General features: G+C 42.0%; 1 protein-coding gene across 6 annotated transcripts in view; it reads left to right on the top strand.

Annotated features, from left to right (window-relative positions):
- The window catches only part of srcin1a (SRC kinase signaling inhibitor 1a), a 117641-nt gene that overhangs the window by 64050 nt on the left and 32517 nt on the right, over positions 1-21074 (top strand). For 2 of the 6 annotated variants that reach the window (XM_030406522.1, XM_030406526.1), the window contains exons 2-7: positions 1566-1595; positions 2515-2870; positions 9476-9502; positions 18822-19017; positions 19870-19881; positions 20316-20611. In XM_030406522.1, coding sequence (XP_030262382.1) covers positions 1566-1595; positions 2515-2870; positions 9476-9502; positions 18822-19017; positions 19870-19881; positions 20316-20611 — 917 coding nt within the window. The other 4 variants (XM_030406521.1, XM_030406527.1, XM_030406523.1 and 1 more) reach the window with 3 other exon arrangements.

Here is a 21074-nt window from a genome sequence, read left to right as displayed (position 1 = left end):
TTGTGATAAAGTGTTGAGCAGAAACCCACCCCATCAAGGCTCTTTTATGTAGGTTTAAATGATGCTGGCGTTGCGTGGGCTTGCACAGATTGTTTTGGCTGTCAGGGTTATTGTCTGCCAGCTTATGTGGAAACACATTGGCTGTGAGTGACGAAAGTAAAGATGAATAACCTGTTCCCATTTTCTATTCTTACTCTCCTACCCACACAACTTTTACTCCCGCTGCGTTCAAGATGATGGCTTTGTATAGCCTGTACAGCTTTGGAAAATATATCCAAAAAAATTCAGTTTGCAAAGTTTTTGGGCTTCATTCCAAACCAGTAGCATAAAGAGATGCAAAGATTTCATTTCTGTTGGCAGTTAGGACTACAACTTTATGAAATTGATAGCTATAAATGTTACCAATATTGTTTTGTTGATGTGTTTTTTCACTCTCTTTGCAGCCTTATGTTTGTCTAGAGGCAGCATAGCCTACTCAGCTTTTCACTGTCGTCGTGGATGCTCAGTCACAATAATAAGCCATAGTACATATGCTCAGCTTTGCCAGCCATTGTAATGGGGCCCTTGAGTCAGGTCCTTGTTAGCTGATGCACAATAAGCTCCAGCCTAATGAAGTGTAAACCAGAGATCTGGGAGGCTGCGAGGCGACCAGATGAATATGGCCGGCGGCCTTCGTGTGCGGCGTAGAGCTCAATGCTAATGCTATTAGCCAGGAGGTCAGTCCATTTCGGCTCACCCCTGTGCAGTTTATCAGCACTTCATAATGTGGTGGATGTAAGGGCATGGTGTTCAACAGCAGATCACACTCAAGTGCGATATCTCTCCCGGAATGAATTGAGTTAGAAATGGGTTTACAACAAGCGCACAGTTTGATTGCAGCCGCATTTAAAATAATCGCGGACCTGCTGCCCCTAACAGGCTTCATCTCTGTTAAGTTTGACCACTGGAGAGCGTTGCAGCTCTGACAGGCCTCCATCTGGCCAGCTTCCTCTCGTCTTCCTCTGCGTTCATTAACAGTCCATTTGTTGCTCCTGCCCCGAGGTGCCTCCCTCTGCAGTTCCCCCGCTCAGTCATCCTAATGCTGCTGATGAGCCTTTAATGTACAGATGGTGCTTTTCATTCAGCCCTATTGAGCCTCAGCACTTTTTGTGCCATTAGTTTAACCTGTGTTGTTTTTTCATTATCCATCTCTGACATTATTATTATAGTCTGAAGTTTATACTTGCTTAACTTGCTGTTTTGTCAAATATGAAGAAATGTCTTGTGATTTTAAGGAGTATAATCCATGGGCTACTTCTGTGTAAAAATGCATGAAATATTAATTTACCACTCTGCACTTTATTCAAAGTCACTCTTAGTATTCATAGCAGACCATTCCTCCGTATGTTAACCCTTATGAATACATTATAATGCATATATTATGCATTAGGTAATTGTAATTCACAGAAAGCGCTATTGTTTCACAATAGCTCATTTCTGGTGGTCATGTGACGATGTTGTGTTGTGTTTGCTTGCACATCTGTGCACAAACACACAAATTAACCCTTGGCATGTTTCTCTTCTAGCCAACGCTGGGGCCTGTTTTCCTAAGCAAGGTAACTCTCCGGGCAAAAGGCTCCCTGCTCTTTAATCACACTTTAAGTTTTTCCAGTCACATTTTTTATTTTATTTTTGTGTAACCATACCGTCTCCTCCCAGCTGTCTCCCTTCCCTTCCTGCGTGCCTTCTACCTCGGGCTGTGTTGTCTGTCAGTTAGAGCTCTGATAAAAGGCAAAGGGCTGTCAGAGTGATGCGCCTCCTTAAAAACGGACAGCAGAATTGGTAACCTCCAGACAGGAGACAGTAGAGAAAGTGGCAGAGGGAGTCGAGGGACAGAGGGAAAGCTCAGATAGATGGGCAGGAGTTGGTGAGAAAGGGCGAGAACAAGGACAGTTATGAAAGAAGTGCTTCTTTGTGTTCCCATCTGACTTTCAATCAACTCAGTTTTCAGTGTTTTTGTTTTTCTCCTTTTCCTAAAAAACAATGAAAGCTACTTAAGATGACAAGCAGGCATATCACAATGGAATATCCAGCAAAACAAATTCAGTTTGAGCCTCTTCCTTTGATCTATTGCAGAAGCATTTTACTTTTCTCATTTTTCTTCCCTTCAGAACTTGAAATCAATAATTCTGCAGGGAACCGCTCCGTCCTGGTGGCAAATAGTCTAACATCCCATCCCATTTCTTTTGCTCTCTCCTCTCTTCCTCTCTCTCTCTTTCTCTCTCCCTCTCTCTCTCCCCTGTCCTCTCTCCGCCTTATTTTTTATACTCTTCTTCTCCCTGCTCCATTTGTTTCCACCTGTGTGTGCCTGCTCTGTGTGTATGTACATCTTCGCCCTATAATCTCTGCATGCTTGTGTGTGTGTGGTGATTCACCTCTTATTCTGCACACTTTCCTCTCCATTCCTCCTTCCCTTCCCTTCTCTTCTTCCTCTCCTTTATCCACATTTCCCCCTCCTCTGTCCTCCACCCTCAGATCCCGAGCGTGGTGGCAGTCACATGATCTCCACAGATGACCTGGAGTATCCACGGGAGTACCGGACGCTGGGGAACAGCGCCCGGCGCTTCTCCAATGTGGGCCTGGTGCACACGTCGGAGCACCGTCACACTGTCAGCGCGGCCCAGAGCCTGGAGGCCCTGACCAACCTGCACAAGGCTGACATGGAACGCAAGAGGGATGCCTTCATGGATCACCTGAAGAGCAAGTACCAGCAGCAGCAGCAGCAGCTGCAGCATCCACACCACAGCCCGCACCACACCCCGCCATCGCCCTCACCCTCCCACGCCAGCATGAGGGGAACATCAGAGCGGTCTGCGCGGGAGCAGGTACAGGTACCCAATGTCATGTTATACTGTAGTAAGGTTAATTTATTAATTCATACGCTTAATATGTCCGATGTCTTTATCACTTTGCTGCAGTTTGGAGATGTGTTTGCCACTTCATTTGGTGCTCAGTATGTGTTTTTTTAGCAATCAATGTGGTCAATATCACACTGTCATCTTGTCAGTATGGTGACAGAAAGGTCCATCACCTATACACGCAATAGTTTGGGTGGCGTAGATTGAATTGTGAAAGAATATAGGTGTCCTGTCAGATAACATTGAGCCAAGTGAAAGCAGCACGTTGCATGTTGTGCTCATTAAGAATAATTGAAGGAGAGAAAATAAGTAATGAACCGCAGCCAGGTGGTCTTTATATCTGTGTTATTAGAGGTCGTCATTAAACTGCCACAGCCAAGTTTTTTCTTTATTTCTCTGCTGCTGGAGCCTGCAGAACTTTACGAAGACGGGGAAAGAAAGTCACACACATACACATATTGAAAACACATATGCTAATGAAGTCCTCTGAACACATGAGGGTGATATTTCTGCTCTGCTTGTTTATATCAATTCTTCTCTCCCTCCAAATGTAGTTTATGCTCTGACCAGTTTCACTGTCTCAAAATCTCTCCCTTGTTCTTTTCAGAACACTCACACACACACGCATGCACATACAGTACTGTACACAAACACACTCTTTGTGTGAGCGCTACCGCTGTGGGGGGGAAAAAAAGAGTAAATTCAGTGCAATGACGTGACAGAGACGCACATCAGTGGAGAGGGGAGAAAATAAAAGGGAGAGAGAGCGAGTGAGCAAGGGTGGGCGGGTGAAAGACAGGTAGAGTCCATAGTTGCCGTGGCAACCTCTCCCATAAATGGCAAGTGGGGATATCGCATTGCAAAGGTCAGGTTTTGTAGAGAAGGAGGAATTGTACAATAATGAAGACGGAGGCAAGAGAGGAGCGAGTGGAGGGCAGAGAAAACATTCAAGCAGCAGCTGGGAGAGTGGACAGATCCTGAAGTGACAGGGCATTTTCACAGCACAGGGGAGGAAGTAGCAGAGCCCAGGATTCCTTGTCATCTTGTGGATGTGCAGAGCGTGGACAGCAAGGAAGGAGGGAGGGGTGGAGGAGGAGCTGGATAGGAGCGCAGCAGCCAGTCAAGCAGCCCGCTGCTCAATTAGCCAGCACCAGCAGGAGCCAGCCACCCATCTGCGAAGGAGTTAATCGGCTGGTGTTGTAATGAATTAAATAAAGAGTTTCCGCCGCATGTGCTACTGGAGAGCAAGAGAGAGAGCGAGAGAGAGCGAGAGAGAGCTAGATTGAGTAAGGGAGAGGGAGGGAGGGTTAGAGCACCAGAGGGAGGGAGAGACGGGCAAAAACGCGATGAGGATTCGTTGCACCTGACGGACAGCCTGGGATGACTGGAGTGGTGGACAGGCACAGGTGCACTGCAGGTGAGATGGGACTGGAAGCTTGAAACTGGAAGCCGGAGGCTGTTGTAGTGAGATTTGTGTGTGTGTGTGTGTGTGTGTGTGTGTGTGTGTGTGGATGTGTGTGTGTGTGTGTGGGGATGTGTGTGTGTGTGTGTGTGTGTGTGTGTGTGTGTGTGTATATATGTGGGATAAGGATGTGCCAGCTGGGATTAGGTTCCACGCCTGTTGTGTTTGTTGTGGTTGTTGTGGTGACGGTGAGCATATGCTCAGCAGGCTAGACAAGGGCTGAGTGGACGATACTGTAAAATGCACTCAGAGCCTTTTTGTGCATCTGTTTGGTTTGCTGTTGAGACTGGTGCAGGTGATTCAAATACGGAGAGAGAGAGAAAGAAAGAGAGGCTGCGGTAACGCTAAGGCACAAAACTAGACCTGTGTGGATTGAGGGGGAAAGAGTAAGAATGATTGAGATGGGGGGCGGGGGTGCAGAGAGGATGACGACATGAGGAAAGAGACAGGAGTGGAGGAGGGGTGGTGTAAGTGCAGCCTGCTTTACATGCGGGTCAGGTAATGCAGCGCTCCATTCTGTGAGGCTACGTCCTTCACTTGGTGCTCCGTGGCCACTCCAGCCAGTGCACATCCACATCTGTGTGTAAATGTATACATGAGTGTCTTTACTTAGCAGTCAGCAATGCATTCAGCCCCTCAGCCCCAAGTTTAATCTGACACCTCAAACATACATCAGTAACACTGTCTCCTAAGGGCTCACAACACATTTAACTCAAGAGGAGGTTAAACATTTGAGCTAAGTAGTTTAGCCTCAGTCAAGAGTTTTGTCTGTCATCTGGGATTACGGCAGAATGAGTAAGTTTGTGAACATTTGACAGTGTAAAACGATGCCTCCAGTGTAATTGCTGCACAGAAGAAATGCATTAATTGCAGTGATGATTGTCAGGGAGAGGAATTGTTATTAAACAAGCCCCCTCAGGTTTGCTCTCTCACCTGCTCTGTGCAGCATTTTCAACTCAAAGTCCAGCGTCAGTGTATCTGCAAGCAGAGCAACGGTTAAAACAACACGAGGCGGTGTAGAATTAATGTGTTTACTTTACCTGAGAACTATGAGTAAGCCTCATTAAAGCAACAAAGAGGGAAACACTGGCAGAGACAGACACACACGACCACAGATCACTTCTGCACCATTAAAGACAGCCCTCAGAGTTGTTAAGCTTTGTGGGAAAATAAAATCATTAAGGTTCTCAGAACAAGTGAACAGCAATTATTTATGGATGCGCCAGTGGTGCCCCTGAGCCGCTGTCAGTTCAACAGATTGTCAAGGCCGAGGCTTCACTGGCTGGCCTCTGAATGAATGACTGACACATGATCAGGTAGTCAAGGCCAATATGAGTCCAACCAGAAAAAACATGTATTATCTTTTCCATGAAAGTGACCCAGTTTGCCAATGACCTGTCGAGTTTTATCGATTCAGATTCAGATTCAGACAAACAACCATGTTTTTAGCCATATTCAACCCATAGTGGAGAATTTATTCCTTCAAACTTTAGATATATATATATATATATATATATATATATATATATATATATATATATATATATATATATATATATATATATATATATATATATATATATATATATATATATATATATATATATATATAAATGAAATTTAAAAAACAGAATTACTCACTAGGAGACAGAAATTCTCCTCAGTGTAACATCAAAGACTTGACTTTAATAATAATTGCTCTGACATACATTGGTAGAAACTTATATGCTAAGGGGAAAAGGAAGCGTGGGTGTAGATTAGGCTCTGTATCATTTGGAGTGTCCCACTTGTCTCTGTGCTGGCGTGGCCAGGCGCTCCCAGATATATGCACTAGGATTTTAACATTTAGAATTATAAAGAGCATGAGTCCCCTTCCCATCAGCCAAACATTATTTAGTGGATGAATAATACACAATGAAATGCGTTGGTATAGCTACTACTTTTGGGAACCAGGTCTTAATTTCACACAAGTGTTAATTCAGCTTCCCATTAGAGCTTTAATGGATTGTATTATGTATCTGTTATTATGTCTTACCCCTATTATTATTGTACTACAACTATGCAGTCTCCCCTTTTCATACCATTACTCTGCTTATACTATAACCCCAGTCCCAAAACATGGTGGGACAGTTTCGTAAAACGTAACCACCTACTGATGTAAAATAGTAGTTGTGAAAGTCATATAAGACCTTACTTGCTCTATAGTCCAGCGTCTCCATTGTCCTAGTGTGCCCTTCATAAATCGCCACGTATATTCAGTGAAAGAAAATTCTGTACTGCCCGCACGTGAGTCTAGTACATACACTCTTTTACTACAAAGCCATGCTGCTGTAACACTTGCAGAATGTGTCCTGCCATTGTAAGCAGGGAGGTCCCTGAAAGAGATGTCATCTGAAAGCAGCATATGTTGCTCCAAAACCTGCATGTACCTTTTAGGATTATAGTGCCTTCACAGATGTACACGTTAACCATGCTGTGGACACTGACACATCCCCATACCGTCACAGCTGCTGGCATTTGAACTCCGCACTGGTAACATCTGGACAGTCCTTTTCCTCTTTAGCCTAGAGTGCATGATGTTCATGATTTCAAAATACTTTTAGAAATGTTAACTGAAGTCCATCTCAAATGAGCTTGCGGCCAGAGGAGTCAGTGGCGTTTCTGGATGTTGTTGATTCATGGTTTTGCATAGTAGTCTTACAACCTAGGTATGAAAACAGTTTGGATGCTGCGTAAAACAGTTAAAAACAAAACGTAAGACACGTCACACTGTAAGACACTGTTTCAACAGACAATCAGCATCTCGCAGAGTTTCAGATGGACAACTTCACAGCTTTTCATCTGCTCCGCTCACATTCAACATTATTATTCTCTGCCGCTCACTCGCTTTCACTTTCTGAGTCTCACACACGTTTTACAGGGACCTTTTGTTTCCGCTCTTTTCATCATTACTAGGAATGTAACTGTACGTAACTCACTATGACTATATTCATTCATATTTTAAGATGCTGCAAATGATTTCCGACAGTAAAAGAGCCTGAAAAGCTGGCAGTTAGAACTGAAGTACAGAGAGTCATTGCTATCGAGAAGATAAACAGTCTCGTCTAGTCGCATTTGTGTTAACTGGAAGGTTTTAAGAACGTTGCAGACCGGCATATTGCGTGCTGTTTTTAATTCTGTTTACACAGTGTCCCAACTTTTTGGAAATCGAGTTTAATTTTAAGGACATTTGGGGAATGCAGTGTATACTGCCAAAGTGACAAAGTATACTCAAGACAGTCTGTATTTATACTAAAAAGGCATTGGTTGAATTAATACCCAACTGCTTTTTGTCAATTAACTGTTGATTACTTCAGTACTAACAGCAAAACAGTATGCTGTAAAGATAGTCTGCACCTTTTTTAATCACCATTGGTTTCTTGTAAACTAACTTCCAAAAACGTGCATGTACTCTAGTACATGCAGTATACTATTAAGTTTTGAAAGCACTCACCTGTAATCATCTGTCCTCCATCTTGCTTCAAGCCTTCAACCACCCAATCAAATATTTTAATGGCCACAAAACACATCTGTTTTGTTACCGCCATGTTTCTTTCCCTCCTGTAAGCACCAACACTTAATGATAGGCCCAAGAACATGCACAACAAGAATTGTTTATTCCAGCCAGACAGAAACGACCAGATTTAACATTTACATGATGAATAAGGCATTAATATTTTCCTATTAGTATTATCAAATCCACCCATCTTGATCTGATGGGAATGATTGGATCAGATCAGATCAGTCACTTCTGATTGAGGTGTTTCCACGAGGAGTTTTAATTCTGATTGGGCTATTCTGATTTGTTCGTGGAATATTAGGATTCATGTCAATGCAGGCTCTGTGTCTTCTTGGTCAGATAACACTTTGGATTATCGTAATTATAACATTTAATATTGTATCAAAGCCATGCGAGAAGTGGCACAACAATACAAAGATAAGAGAGTAAGAAATAGAGAGCAAGACAATGGCACAAAGTGAAAGAGACTGTCAAGAATGGCATCAGAGCAAAATGAGGGAACATTAAGTGAAAGATTAGATTACAATAAGGTAATAATCAGTTGAAAGCGCTCCCTCTGATGCTCCTGTTTACTGAAATAATCTAAGCCTTTGTTGAGACAGTATTAAAATGGAAGGCTTCTAATGAAAAACCACCAACTATCATAAATCAAAATTTGCCTGTCACTTTTTTTCATCGCTGTGCCGGGAGAGTTATGTGGGTCCTGCAGAAGGGAGGCTGAATGGACTGAAAATTGCCTGCAGATAAGAATAAGAACTAGACTAAGAGTTTGGATTAGAATTAAAATTCATGAACTCTGCACAATCTTTTTTTAATTCTCTGTGTCACTTTGAGGTATTTCTGGGCCATCAGTGGCATGGCCCCGTTTTGACTGTGGGGTAATTGTGTTTTAATGGAAAGCTCACGTCCCGAGGCCTCGACCAACATGCGAGCACCTTTTCTTACATGGCAGAGCAGCAGGAAGGGCAAATGGGCAGATGAAAGGTACAGCAGGCGGCTGGTGGAAATAAGCAGGTGAGGTGGCGAGGTTAAGACAGAAACGTTACAGCAGATGGATCAAGAGCGGGAAGGAGACAGGTTTGCTTGCCTGTGGTGGAAAAGTCTGGGAGTGAGGCCAACGTCGCAGCAACAGAGTAGGCTGCTGTTTGATTCGATTTCACTCTTTTCATTTCCTTCCTTCACCATTTACAGCCAACAGCCCAATCTTGTTTCAGGTGCGCTGTAATCTGGCACCTGCAAAACACAGCCACCCCCTGCATTAACACCGAACAAATTTAATGATCGAGGTTTATAGGTAGTCGCATTTGATGAAGCTGTCAACAATATTAATGAGTTTCATAAATAGCCTGTCGGAAAGAAACGATTGAGGGAATGCGACCGATAATGTATTTTGCAGAGGATGTATTGCGTTTTTGTGTCTCCTGCTCAGGTTTTTCTCTGCCACATTATTTTTGTAATAATGGTTTCTTTTTGTCAGTAAACTTCAGCCATTATTAAAGTATAACTTTTCTCTGTTTGTCTCCTTCCCATCCCTCTTTTGTCCTTCATGAACTCCAGCAACAGCCCAACTACTGGAGCTTTAAGGTCAGTGCTGCGTGTCTAAGTGTCTCTGTGCTGTTTGTCTGTCTTTGTTATTCTCCTTTCTATTGTGTGTTTGTGGTTGTGTCTGTGTGTGTTTGTGCTGTTGGATCACATCAGACTCCTCAGGCATCACCAGTCTATCTCTTCGGTCCTCTGGCTCATCCAACACCCAGCTCACTTGGTATCTCTTGACTCTGCGGGCATTGTGTGCGTTTGTGTGTGTGTTGTGTGATGTTGTGCTTTGGTAGGGTTGCGGTGGCAGAGGCGTCATGGGTGGCGACAGCTTAAACTTCAGCTCCATTTAATCTGCAGAAGACGATTCTCTGTGGATTTATGATACCTCAGTCAGCTAGCATTAATGGCTAGGAGCCATGTGACCTCACTGAAGTATTACTCAGACTGACTAAGACATTAAGAAGACATTTCAGACGTGCCGCTGAGGCATCACTGAAATAATGCTTTGACATTAGCACAGAGGCTTGAGTCATGGCTGGCCTGCTGAACGCGTTTCATCCACAGGTTGCAGAGAGGAAATATGGAATGTATATAGTGGAGAAGGCCAGAATCAAGACTCATTGAAAGTGAATATCACTCATGCTGAATTGCAAGGCTTGAGCCTATTTATTACACATGACGTTGTAATATGTATCACTGCTGTGGCATTACACCTCACAGAGCGAGGCACAGAGGTATGCTATCTAAACAGGAAGAAGAACGTATTGATATGTGTGTATGTGTGTTTGAGAGGGAAGAGCCCCGGGCTTATCTGCGATATAGTCTTCCCTGAATCCCTTCTCACAATATCATTTGGACAGGGTGGAAATGTCACTGAATATCAATAGCCATATGCTCTGACCCATGAGGAAGGCTAAGCAATTTATCCCTCAGTCCCACAAGCACTTTAACCTCAAACAAGCAGGATACAAAATGGAATTTAGAGCCCTATCACATAAATCTATCACACAGCGATTTAGACTCTGCAGGACTTTCAGGTGGTTTGAAAAACATTGTGGGTATGTTTTGTATAAAGAAAAGGTTAGACATCAAACAAACAAATTCTGATGTTTTTTGTTTCTCAAACCTTTTTCCTTTGAGGGTCAAAACTAAAACTTAATGCTTAATGCGTAATGCTGCTAAACCACCTGTTATTTTATCGTTAAGTGGCTAAATGGTCCAAGGATCCAACGTTTTTCTTGATTGTCTGACATCCTGTGCAAAGTGCCACTCTGTCTTCTGTGCTGAGACCATTGCAAATAATAAATTCTTACATATTAAATCAACGTAATGTAGAAATTGCCATTTTGAGTGATTTGGTGTCCCCCCACAGTTTCTGAATGCAACACCACTGTTGTAAATACAAATCCCAGCTCTGTAGCAATTTGTTAGAAGTAATGTAGGTGCTAACTACAATCAAAACTCACTTATAAGGCACGAAAAGCAATATGTTATATATTTTTAATCATAATTTAAAAGATTTAACCTTATGTTAATCCACCTTTGGCCCATTGGCCCCTCTTTGGCCTAGCCAGATCTAAAATGTGATTCTCAATGACTGAAAATGTAAAAATTAAGAGATAAATTATAGCAGACCTACAATTAAGGATTTTTGTATTATGAATTCATCCGCAGATTACTTTTTGGATCAATCAATCATTTGGTACATAAAATATTCAAAAATAGGGAAATGTTCATTATAGTTTTGTTAGAGCCATGTTGAGGCCTTCAGGTGTCTTGTCTTGTCCGACCAACAACCCAAAAGCCATTTGGTTCACGAAAACAGAAAGTAGACCCAAACAGTTAATTGTTTATTGTAATAGTTTTTTTTTCTGCTGACCAACTAATCAATTAATCAGTTTATAGACAGAATCACCATGACGTCAAGCTAACAACAACATTCACTTGCTGGCAGAAAGCTGGGAGTTTATTTGCTTTGCGGACACATTTTAAATCTGCACACTTCTTTGTTTCTGTTGTCTTTTTCACCCATTACTGTTTAGTTTGGAGGTACGCAGTTAAACACGGTGGTCCGACCTGACATTGCTACTGTGCTCACTTGATGTCTTGCTTTGCTATCGTCTTTGATGAACCAAATCTACCAAACAGCACCATCTGTAACTGCTAGTTTTCTGTAGGTCTCAAGACTAACATTAGTGAAAGTGTTATTATATGAAATAAATTGTATGTAAGCTGCAAGGCACAAGTGTTTTTCACCGGGAACTTTCTGTAAACAAACATTCTGTTTGGTTGTTGCCGCTGAAAAAAAAAAGAAAAAAATGTTGTTATTGATCCCTTGCACTCCTTAGTACGGTGAGTTGCTGTTCTGTTAATCTCTTGTTGCTTTGCTGTAGCCAAAAATGCATCAAGTTGAGTGTCATTTAATCACTGCACAGAGAGAATTAGAATCTATTTATTGGGCCCACAGCAGTAATAAAATTTAGAATGAAATGCGAAAATGTCCTGTGTGGTAACAGATCTGAAGCTATTTGCTTTCAACACACACTCTGTTGTTGACACTCTTTATGTTTTCACCACATCCTGCTCAGCTCCCTTCATTTCGCACTTAAGCTTCTGAAAACCGCGTCCTACTCCCTCGTCCCACCAGCTCTGATCTAAGCTCGACTCTCTCTGGGTTCGCCCGTCTGCTAAAAATAAGCACTAAATGAAGCTACTATCAAGACTGCTACACATTTTTAACCTGTGGAAAGCATGTGTATCACCAGTGAGTTACACACAGGCTTTTTAAACATTATTGATGACAAGTGCAGGTGGCGGACATGAACAATGCACAGTTTAATGAATATCTAAAAATACACATGTTGTTCTTTGTCATGTTTTCAGGCTACTGTTTCACTGTTTTCTATCAGAAAAGAGAATCTCCACAAGCAATCTCAGCCATCACCCCCCTCCAAGTCATCTTTCTCCCTCTCACTCTGAACAAACCGATTGCATCGACACACAATTCACAGCAATTTGGTAAAGCAATTTGTTCCATGCATTTATGACGCCTGGTATTTTAAAGAGACAGGACTCTGTGAGTGTTGGGTGTTGTAGACTTTGTGTCCAGGCAGATGATTGGTCTCAGAGTTGGAAAAGATGGAAAGAAATAATGATAGTTGGAGAAGAGACAATCAGCTGTGCGAAATGGATCGATGTGAGGATGTTGTTTTCTTTCTCCATTCTAAAAGTGAAAGCTGTTCACTTTTTGGTCATTTGGTAGAGAGAGAAAATTCAGACTCAAAATCCTCAAATACAGACAGCAAAGGCGTGACACATGGATGCGGCTTTGGCCTCTACTGCTAGAGATTGAGTCGCAATCAGACATGTTGACGTAAAGCAGCTCAGTAAGAATCAGAAGTGAGCTTTGGGTGTGGTGGGAGAGGACAAATGAGTGACAGGGGATAAATAGGAAGCAGAGGGAGACAGACAACTGGAGAAGACAGACACATGCTTTCAAGGAAGAGAAAGGTATCATTAGAAGGAGAACCAGAATGACCTGGATACAAAGAAGAAATGCTGTTAAATCTGAGGTGTGATATTAACCATTTAACACCTATCTCACAAGTAATACCCAGGAGCCAGACACTTCTTTGTCGTTCTAGACACGTCAAGCTGCCTTTGACATTTGCTGGTGGACGAATTTTCTCCCTTTGAATGTCGTATCACTGAACAGGGAAATTATCCCATTCAGGGAAAAGAACAAAAGGAAGAGCAGAGCAACAGAGACGTACATCTGGACTTCAGGATATAGCACTGAAATTAGTACCAGCGGTGTAATTAATCCATATTTGCTCCTCTGCTTCTTGCATGTGCAAGAAAGTCACATGATGTGCTGAAGGCTCGCAGCTTAATTTTGCCTTAGGCTTGGCAGACAGTGCATTTCTATTAATGTCGGTGTTAACTCACTGCACATTTTTAATCTGTCTTTCTGCACAGTCACAACCTGCAACTTGTACGCCCACATGGCTGCTCCTACTGAGGGTAAGACAGTGTGGTCTTACAGCAGGAGGGCATGGAGTGGTTCGTGTGGTACCATCCACAACTTTTGATAACGGAAGCATGCACAAAAAAAAAATGTTATTTGTTAATGTATTTGTGTAACAATCTCAACATAACTGGGCTGCTTGGTGGTATTGAATACATATATTTTTAAAAGCTCACTACAGTTTATAACAGATCTTTTAACCACAGCCATGAGGGAAATCAGACCATGGAAATGCTCAAACTGCGAGACGGCTGACTGGAATTTCAAAACATGCCAGAAATCCTTTTGAGAGCGGCATCATTGATGGTTCAGGCAGTTATTTAGGCCTGTTGACTCCTCGCAGACTTCATGTAAAACAATGAGTCATCTTGCAGAAGATCATTATGATTTGAAAATGAATCTGGGGCCAACAATTCAGGGATGTAATCTGGCTTAATCTGTACAAAGGTGTATGACTGTACAGGTTAAATAAGTAATTCTTAGATGTTGATTTAACATCTTTTCTAAAAAAATAAAGAAGAAAAAGAGAAGAAATGAAAATTCAGTTATTCTTTACTCAACCCCTGCTGATGGAAAGTCCACAAAACATTTCTGAAACTTGACAGCAAAGCAGAGTTACATCATCCTCATCTGAAGTAGATGGAGGCTTGTATAACTGTCAAATCTGTCAAAAGTACAGTACATAGAAGATGTGCATCCACTTCAGACAGGGTGCGTTCTCTCTTTAACTTAGCGGCTACATTGAAGTTTTAATCTTTAAAAACGGTGTAAATAACAACATTTCAAATCCATTTTGGGCCTCGGGGTTTCTCAGAGCATATTTAAGACTGGTTCTTCTGTTATTCCTTTGCATCTTTCACCAAAACATACTGTGGGTGAGCTGTGAGTCAATTCTTAACTTGACATTTGCACTGAAGAGAAGCTAAGAAACTCCCTGCTGCTCTTTGCACAAGGTTAACAAGTTTAAAGACTAAGTAACAAAACATTGAGGTCAGATAGTTTGATTAGATGTTCTGTCCCAAAGCCATTTACAAAGGCTGCCGTCACTTGACCTTAAAACAGAGCATCCCAGTATGTGTATGTGTATGTGTGCCTGTGCATGGATGCACTCAAGCTTGTGTGTACAAGCGCACAAAACAAGCAACAACATGGTGGGAGGTTACATTAAGTTTAATGCAGTTTGTAGCCTAAGGTCTGCTGTCAAGCTGCCGTGTCCCGCTTTCCACTCCATTCGCTTCTGTTCCATGTAAGATCATCCTGTTCTCTACTTGTTCCTTTCTTCCGCCGTGCCCCTATAAGAGTGTAGAGTTCTCAGCAGTAATTGAGTGCTGTTGAAAAAGATCACTCTAAAAAGAAAAAGTGGCTGGTGGGCGGGAGGGAGGTGTAGAGGGAGGATTGTAGAGGAATAAAAGGAGGTAGAACCAGTTTCCCTCCAAGTAGGCTGTGAACAGTATCACGTACAACACTGGCATGTGTTGCAGGACCAGATGCATGACCAGATGGTGTGTTCACATATAATATTTACAATGTAAAATTACTGCAGAGAGATATTTTCAGTTTTCATCACAAAAACCACCAATATGGAAATTGATGTTTTGAGCCTGCTGTAACTATGAAAGCTGACAAAGAGCATACATAACGACAGCTGCGGGAAGCTTACACACAAACATAGATCTGGGTTTCATTGTCTTGTTCAGCGGCATGTTCACAGTAGTTGTTAAGAGAAGAGGGCATTACTCACTCACCCTACACAGATTTTTTTTATTTTCACTGTTTCAGCTGGTTCAGAAATTTTTAGATTAGAGTCAGCAGACGAAAGTAGGCTCAGTCACGCAGCACCGTATTCTCAATTCCCTTCTTCTTTTCACAGAAAGCTGCAGCTCGGTTGTTTACCCTTGAAATGAAATTCTCACATGCACTAGTAGAAACAGAGCTGCTCTGTGTTTCTCTTATGCGTGCAGGAAAAAAATGAACAAACAATCTGAGTATATTTGAGACTCGGTGGTCCTTTTCAACCATTCTCATTCATACTGAAAGTTGTTATTGCACAGCTCAATGCCAAATTTATTTCAGGGTGTTACTTTTTCTGAATAATGGAATATCCAGGGGAATCTCCTGGCTCTTTTGTTTTATTCAGCATCGAGAAGGTGATATGTAGTCTACTGACTATCTAGAATCCAATTAGTTTTAATTAAAGAATAATTTGACCATTTAGGTTTATTTTTTTATTATTTGTTAGATATACGAAAAAAGGAATTCACTCTCATGTCTTTACATTAAAGGTGGGTCTTTGTAAATTAATTAATGTAAGAATATGGTCTCGACCTGCCCCAGTTGGAAAATGTCATCAGATAACATTAGTTGTGAATTTGCGCTAATAAAAAATAAGGTTGACTTCACTTGACAGTTTATATGAAGCTACTGTGAGCAGCCAGTTAGCTTGAAATTGGGAGGTTGGGGAGAACTCGCTTGGTTCTGTCCAAAGGCATCAAAGGCAGCACCTCTAAAGCTCACTAATTAACATGTCATGTTTGTTTAATCCTCACAAAAAAACAGCTTTTTCTGTGTCTAAATATTTCTTTGTTGGGACCAGCAACTGCTCAGAGCCAAGAAACAGCAACAGTTTTTTAATATTTGTGCTGGAGCCTGTATAGCCAATATAATAAGCTGATATTACATATGTGCCAATATGAAACAGGTTATGATACAGAATGCATTCTTGGGGTTATTAATGATTATTAAAAAAGAAAAGTTTAGTGTGCATATTGGCCAATATATTGATATCAGCGTCTGAATAATCGAGTATTGGTAGGGCTTTAATTTGTACAGATCTATGTGAGCAGTTTCCCCCTACTTCAAGTCTTTGTGCTAGGCTAAGCTAACCAGCTGTCTGCCATAGGTTTATATGAACTGTAGAGCCATGAGAAAGCAATCTTGTCTTCTAACTCTTGTTAAGAAAGCATATAAGAAAAAGTGTGTTGAAGTACTCCTTTTAAATATGAAGATACGCTATTTATAACTTTCGCTTCCAGAAATTGCTGAAACCTGAAGAGAATTAAAAGAAGGGATTCAAAGATAATTTAATTTAGAGGATTCATGGCTAGATTGGGATGAAACGCTCTCGAACCCCAGCCTTACAGTATCTGACCTCCTTAATGTGTTTCATATCCCACTGTAGCTGGCCAGAATATGACACGCTGCTGTATGCTACGTGCCGCTCGTCTGTGGTGCTGTTGCCTGTGTTGTTGTTCAGTATGGTCACAGTTTAGATAAATGACCCTATTAGAAAACACGGTGGGGGTTATCTGTCAGCATCACCGTTTCTCTGCGTGCTCAGACACTGTCTGCCACCACTGTTACTGGACACAGCCACTATCAGTCTGTGCGCGTGTGTGTGTGGGTGGGTGTGTGTGTGACTGAATTATGCATGATAGTGACAGAAGGAGTGTACATTATAAAACGGATTGTTCCGCTTCTCGGTCCTGATGCGGGTTTGTTAACTTCCCTTGTAAACACATGTGGTTGCAGAGCAGGTCATTTAAAAAGCAAATCAGCAATGATAGAAGTAGTTACATGTTCCTACGGCTCATTTAGTTTACTTTACCATAGTGCAGCAAGAATTGGTTGATTCATTTATTGGCAGAAGTTTAATCAGAGACAAGCATTTAACTCTCTGATGAATGAGTTACACATGGTCAGTTACAATCGGATTTACAATTAGTTTGTCTATTCATCTTAGACTTAAACAGTCTAAAATGTTACCAGCTTTGTGGATCTGAACCAAAATGGGGGACAGACAGACTGACATCCATAGAGTCATGCCGGTTGCGTGGCTAAAAATTAGAGGTACATCGATCAACACTTTTTCAGTTTTTTATGTCTTTAAATTTGTTGATTCTTTGTCTTTATTTACTCACTTATTTACTTATGAACGTACTTACTTATGTGCTTACTTATGTTCTTACTTACTTTTGTACCTTGATCCCCTATTAGCCTCTACCGAGTTACAACGTATTCTTCCTGAGATGTGCACAGGAAATAAGATCACATAATAATAATAAAAGAAAAGTCCAAGACAAATTGGTTATTTCATTATTATCATGATTGCTGTGTTATTATTATGTATACAGTTACATAAGGCTGTGGTAAGCCACACAGCACACCTTATTAAAAAAATACCAAAATATTATTTAACTGTACTCCAAATCAATGTATTTGAACTGTAGGTGAATCAGGCTTCAAATATAAAATGGTGTTAGAGAAAAAAAAACTATTCAAAAACTTTAGGTTTTGGACAGTGTTTTTTTTTCATTTTATGTATTGAAGAATTCATTGATTAATTGGATAAAATCTAAATCTAAATTATCTGTAGTTGCAGCCCCAGGTTACTGTCATACTGCCCAATTACCAAAATAATGAATGGCTGTTTCACAGAGTCACTGAGCACAGAGATGACCCTCTGTGTAGCTTCTGGCAGACTCTCACATTAATTAACACTACATTAATAAAAGCCACAGTAGATCCATGCTGCAGTTTGACTCAGGCAGAGAAGGGAGGGAAAGGAAATACTTTGAAGGGGAAGACAACTGCTGTGTTCATGGTGCAAGGGGTAGGAGACAGGCAAAGCTACTGTACTGTGGCTAAGGATGTGTCTGCCTCTGCCATCCAAACAATCAGCAGACAGCATTCTGGGAGCTCATTACAGCAGCCTCTGAGCTGGAGGAGACGCTACAGCGGTGGGGGATCAGGGAGCCAGTTCAGTGAGCTCAGCCCCAGCTGCACTAACAGTCTTTCAGTGAGAGACGCCTGGGCATAGGCCAGCAGGATAAACCCACAGTGACAGCCCTGGATTTGCATGAGCTTCCCCTCCCTTCCCACAAGCACTCGTTTAAAGTTCGCAGCAGCACAGGGACAAGAGTTTGGATGAGGGCGTGTGGGAGGTGTGCAGAGTCGAGCAAACATGACATAACTTATGTTAAGCTGGAGCACAATATCCGGCTGAGTTTTTTCCCCCTTACCCACCATAGCTTATTCATGAAGGCTGGTGCCCTGGAGTGCTGTACCATTGGAGAACAACTAAATTGTGCTTTCCTGCTGCAGCATTCAACCGATGTCAGATACTGTGACGCTTGTAATTCTTAGTGAATGGCTGGTAGCTAAAGCATTGTCAAGGTCTTGTTAATCTTGTTATGTGGTTCATTGTGTAATGCCTCATTGTGTGCTCACTGTCTCTTTTCCGGTTGGTCTTACTCCATTTGCCCCGTCGAATCCATTCTCTCCGCCTTGATTTTACCTCTCAGTAAATGACTGTGTGTCTCCGTGTGTCCTCTCCTCCTGCAGAGCCGCAGTCCACGGCATTCCCAGTCTACACAGTCTGGGCTTGCCGACCAGGCCGCCAAGCTCTCCTTTGCCTCCGCTGAATCCTTGGAGACCATGTCAGAAGCCGACATCCCCATCGGGTTCAACCGGATGAACCGATTTCGCCAGAGCCTGCCGCTGTCCCGCTCCGCCAGCCAGAATAAGCTACGATCTCCAGGTTAAGATCTGAAGCACTGCTGGCAGGCTCTGTCACAACACGCTGGTCGGACTGGAGGGAGATTTGTAGCTGAGTGTTTACCACATGTAGCTCCCATTCTCTGAGCTCACAGAAAATGGGATGAAGTGTTATGTTTGCACCTCATTTACCGTAACAGTTACAGTTCAGTCTAATTGCTCTACAGAGCAATGAGTGTGTAGAGAGTGTAGAGTAGTGAGTCCTTGGATAACGCAACTTTCTTAAATGATTGGAGAACATTTCATCTTTTTTTTACTGCAGACGCAATTTATTCTAAAATATTCAGGCAGATTAAGTGAGCTGACCTTCATCGTGTCTGTGCAGGTGTACTATTAGCTTGAAACTGTAGTTTTTATATTTAGTTTGGAGTTATCAAACCATACTATTTTGTCTAGCTAGTTGTTGTGATAACTGTTATTTGACTGTGCTAATCATACAGGGGCTGCAGGTTCTCTTTTCGTGCAACTGCAAGAGTAAACGGAGTCGAGGACAGGTTTACTACAAAAGGGCCTTAAGAGTGTAGAGAGGATTAGTGCGAGGCTGGTCCAGACTCATAAAGATGAAGGTGTGGTGTTACCTCAGGCACGGTGAGATAAAAAAAAAAAAAGTGGCTGTAAAATTAAAGTGGCAGTGACCGAAGTGACTGATGAGTTCAGACAGAAGTAGAACAGCAAACCTCCGGTCTCTCCTCTCCATATCCCTCTACTAACCACTCTCTTTGTTTTCTTCTCTCCCCAACTCGTCTGCAATATCTCGCTTATTTTGCTTGACTTTTAATCACTGGTCTTTCTTTGCTTTGTTTGTTCTGTTTTGTTTGTCCCCCGGTGTATGAAGATGAATTTTCAGGTTAGTCAGGCATCAGACTCATCTATACCTATAAAATCAAGGGTTGCAGCAACTGACAGTTTTCAGTGAAATGGGACTATTATGGGGTGATTTGACTTCCATTTTGCTATTTGTGTACTGATAGGAAGTAAACATTTTATTCTTAAAGAGACGGTTGTAAAAACCTTGCACCTTTGCTGTGAATTCTTACACAGCTACCAGTCGTATTCTTATATTCTGAAAGGAAGAACTGGTGTTTACTGTCAAAACGTCATTTGGAATTCGTATACAAACATATAGTCAGAGCATTTGATTATCACTGACATCACTATGTCTTTGAAAATGGCATACAAAATGCCACAAGACATGTCAGAAAGGCTTTGCACGTTTTCTTTCCATCCACTGAAGCCATCGCCTTCTGACTCAACCATCTCTCCCGTATCTCCCTGTTTTAGGAGTGCTGTTCCTGCAGTATGGAGATGAGACCCGTCGGGTGCACATCACTCACGAGCTGAGCAGCCTGGACACACTGCACGCTCTCATCGTGCACATGTTCCCTCAGAAGCTGACAGCAGGTATGCTGAAGTCACCTAACACGGCCATCTTGATCAAGGACGAGGCACGCAACGTCTTCTACGAGCTGGAAGACGTCCGAGACATCCAAGACCGCAGCATCATCAAGATTTATCGCAAAGAGCCCATCTATGCTTCCTACCCTGCTGCTGCACACCTGGCAAACGGAGACCTGAGGGTGAGGAGACGGGAGGTGAAGAGGGCAAACTGTGTTATTTCAGAGAAAGAACGCTGTCTGATTTTTGACAACTTAGCTGTCAGCTACACTACTACCACTACATGAAGTAGAAGCAGTGTGCTTCCATGGCATGGTAAATGTGTTTTTTATACTTCATGGTAACTTTGACAGGCTGTTGCAGTGTATATGGGTTAGTAATTTAACAGGTATTCCTCCTGGAAATGTATTTTCTTATCTTCAAGTAGGCCATCTGTTGCTGTGCAGACACCAGAGAACAATGTTCCTCTGTGAAATGAACATATTTTAACATCCGAAGCTATTTCTGCTTCAGAGAAGATCAAGGAAGCCTGAGGGAGACCTTTTTATTAATTATATTATACAAAACCCTGCTTACCATCTGCATTATTCACACAATGCTGAGAATGTGATTGCTATTAAGCATGCAAACAGGCAGTGAAAACAA

Source organism: Sparus aurata, chromosome 23 (genome assembly GCF_900880675.1).
Source record: "Sparus aurata chromosome 23, fSpaAur1.1, whole genome shotgun sequence".
In the NCBI taxonomy this organism is placed as follows: Eukaryota; Metazoa; Chordata; class Actinopteri; order Spariformes; family Sparidae; genus Sparus; species Sparus aurata.
Note: the sequence above shows the minus strand (reverse complement) of the source record. Positions and strands in the feature narration are given on the sequence as shown.